Source organism: Solanum stenotomum, unplaced genomic scaffold (genome assembly GCF_019186545.1).
Source record: "Solanum stenotomum isolate F172 unplaced genomic scaffold, ASM1918654v1 scaffold35323, whole genome shotgun sequence".
In the NCBI taxonomy this organism is placed as follows: Eukaryota; Viridiplantae; Streptophyta; class Magnoliopsida; order Solanales; family Solanaceae; genus Solanum; species Solanum stenotomum.
The window spans coordinates 1-3,491 of record NW_026033393.1 but is presented as its reverse complement, the minus strand read 5'-3'; the positions used below and the strand labels follow the sequence as shown (position 1 = coordinate 3,491).

Genomic DNA, 3,491 nt, shown 5'->3' with positions numbered 1-3,491 from the left:
TATGATGATTAATAAGAAAGTTTTCATTTTTCTATCTCCCTTTGGCCAACTCAAACATATCGTTTTCAGCGGCAAAATCAGAAATTTTGATAATTAAGAATATTCAAAATTTAATATATATGTATGAAAAATATTTTTTTATCTATATACTTCATATACTTTTCTATACACATAGTATAATTTTCGGACAAAGAGTGTTCAAGTGGTCATTCTGCACTACATGTGGCTACACCAACGATCATATTGAAGAAACTTATCTAATATGTTATAACTTGGTCTCGCTTCATGTAGTAATAAAACACATCGTCACAATTTTAAAACAGTAATCTATTAAAATATTCTGAAATGACAAAAAAAATCTTAAATATTCTTTTTAATCTAGGTGAAAAAAAAATCTAGGTGAAATGAAGAAAATAATTAAGAAAAATTGATCTTCTTATCATCTTATGTGCATACTTAATAAATTCAAGATCAATATTGTATTTTACGTTGTACATTCGATGTGTACAGTTTTATTAATATAAGTATTAAAAAAAATTCCTACTTTAAGAGAACTAAATTTTAAAGCTTTCACAAACTTTTACGTAAGCACCAACAACAAATATCAGGTAATTTTTGTCCATCAAAGTTAGGACAAATGAAAAAAATTACCTAGTGTTTTCTTGTCTTCCACTGAGTTTTGAACCTAAAACCTCAAAATTGTCGACCACTTCATTGATCACTAGACCATCCCTTGAGTGTACGTTATTCATAATACATGAAAGTATAATGTAATTTCAAAGTCATTTTATCTGAATGATGCGTGAAGAACATAATCCACATAAATAGTGAAAATTTATATAAACAACCCAAACTTGACAACTTTCCTATAGCATGTTAAGATCACTTTCCTTCACAAATATCCCATGAAAACCATAAGGCACACGATGAGGCAATTTCACAACTGCCACAATTTCAAGATCATGAGTCTTGGCATCCATCACCATGAAACTTGATTCTCTTGTGCTCTCATTATGCATATAACACACCACATAGCCATCGTCTTCGTCAGCTGATTCAAAATATAAATAATTAACTATATAATAAAGCGTTAAAATATAATCAAAATATAGTTCATATTATACATTAAAATAATTTTTTTGATCTATCTAGGTGGTGCAAATTTTCTGACAAAGAGGGTGTCAATTGACTCCCCTGTGGACAAATGTGGCTCCACCACAATCTCAATTATTTAAATGTGACAAAAATAGTTGTCACACATTACTATTATAGGTAACAACATTAAAAAAAATTAATCGACATGTGGTACGTAAATTTTTTTATGTAGAGGACACCAATAACTCTTCTTGAACAAGTGTGACTCCACCATAACATCAATTATTTTAATGTGATAAAAATAGTTCTTACAAATTTTCTAATAAAGAGGGTGTCAAGATTCTTCTTGAACAAATGTTGCTCTACCACAACCTCAATTATTTTATCGTGAAAAAAATAGTTGTGACATTATACTATTATAGTGAATAACAATAATTATTTTAATCTATCTATGTTCAAATTTTCTGACAGAAAGGGTGTCAATTGACTCTTCACGGATAAATGTGGCTCAACTATAACCTCAATTATTTTAACATGATAAAAATAGTTGTGACATTACTACTATGGTGAATAATATTATTTTTTATCAATCTGTACTACGTAAATTTTCTGATATAGGGGATGTCAATTGACTATTTTTGAACAAATATGGCTCTACTACAACCTCAATTATTTTAACCTGACAAAAATTCTTGTGACATTATATTATTATAGCGAATAACATTATTTTTTTGATCGATTTGTGTCACGCAAATTTTCTGATAAAGAGGATGTCAATTGACTCTTCTTGAATAAATGTAGCTCTACGACAACCTAAATTATTTTAACCTGACAAAAATAGTTATGATATTATACTAGTATAGCAAGTAACATTAAATGTTTTGATTGACAGGTGGCACAAAAATTTTCTAATCAAGAGTATATCAATTGACTCTTCTTGAACAAATATGGCTCCACCACAACTTCAATTATTTTAACTTCACAAAAATAGTTGTGACATTACTATTATAACAAATAACATTAGCTTTTTTGAACAACATGTGCTACGTAAAATTTATGATAAAGAGGTGTCAATTGACTCTTTTTTGTACAAATATGGCTCCACCACAACCTCAATTATTTTAACATCACAAAATTAGTGACATTACTACTATAGCGAATAATATTAATTTATTAGATTGATATGTGCCACTTTACTGTTATAGTGATTAAAATTCAATGACCTTACGTGATATTAACCCGAATAAAAATATATAAATAAATATATATAATGATTGGTTATATGAATTTTACCCGCAAATACATTGTCATGGTCCTTTGGCACAAAAAAGGGCTCACTACAGAAACAATTTGGTCCAAAAATTCTTGTGGCCACTATGCAATCAGGTTGTTGATCAATTTCTAACTTGGATACATCCAATTTTACCACACCTTTTGCCTTTGGCAAAGGGTCTGCAATAGCTGCATATATGCCTTTAATAATGAAAACAAAAAACACAGATAAGTTAACCACTAGTCCATTACCACCATTTTAATTATTATACCTATTAATCTCAATAAATCGTAAAATTTCAGGCTTGTATGTTTCAATTGAGGCTGATATTTAAAATTATAGGAGGTGATATATATTTTGTGGTTAACTTATCTACATGATGGGTGCTTGAAATCACACTCAAAATCTTTTTTAATTTTTTTGTATAATAATTCGAGTGTCTAAATGAAATTTACTAACAAGTTTAAAAGACTGTCACTTCTTACAAAAGAGAAAGACCCCACTTAGAGAGAGTGTAACTCTTGTGAGGTGATGTATAAATTTGATTAAAAAAATTACTACTTTCTTTATTTTAATTTAAGTGGATAATTTAATAAAACACGAAATTCAAGATAATGAGAAAAGAATTTTGAATTTTTCAATTTTAATTAGTCATACAAAATATTAAACTCGGAAAGTTGCCAACTATTGAAAAGAGTATTCTTCTTGAACTAAAGTTAAAAAAATAAAACACTTGAATTGAAACGGATAAAATGTATATAAATTGAGGGGGAGAGGAAAACAATTTACAAAAATTAGAAAAGACAGTGTGTGAATGAAATCATGTATAGGTAGCATCTGAATTTATATATCAAATTTGAGAGAACTTTTTATTCTTCTTATTACTATATAGTAGGTCAACTTAACCTGATAGTTTTTAAAAGATCTAAATAATGCGATACAATTTTTTTTAAAAAATTCATAATTAATTGGACGTACGTACTTGTTCTTCTTGCCAATATAAGTCCGGTTGATACATGCCAATTCAAGATTCCTCTTGGACATTAGATTTCTACTTACCTTCCCCGTCTTCAAGTTGATTTTTACTTGTTCAATTGTTGCATGAACTAGGTCCAATCTTTTC

At 28.5% G+C, this 3,491-nt stretch overlaps 1 protein-coding gene across 1 annotated transcript; it reads right to left on the bottom strand.

The window, feature by feature from the left end:
• Nucleotides 1-866: 866 nt before the first annotated feature.
• On the bottom strand, nucleotides 867-3,487 carry LOC125852431 (probable carotenoid cleavage dioxygenase 4, chloroplastic; the record flags this gene model as incomplete). The annotated part of the gene is made up of 3 exons (XM_049532164.1): nucleotides 867-1,051; nucleotides 2,389-2,568; nucleotides 3,343-3,487. Coding segments are annotated over 3 exons (510 nt in total), but the record flags the coding sequence as incomplete, so codon positions are not given.
• Between the last annotated feature and the right edge of the window lie 4 nt (nucleotides 3,488-3,491).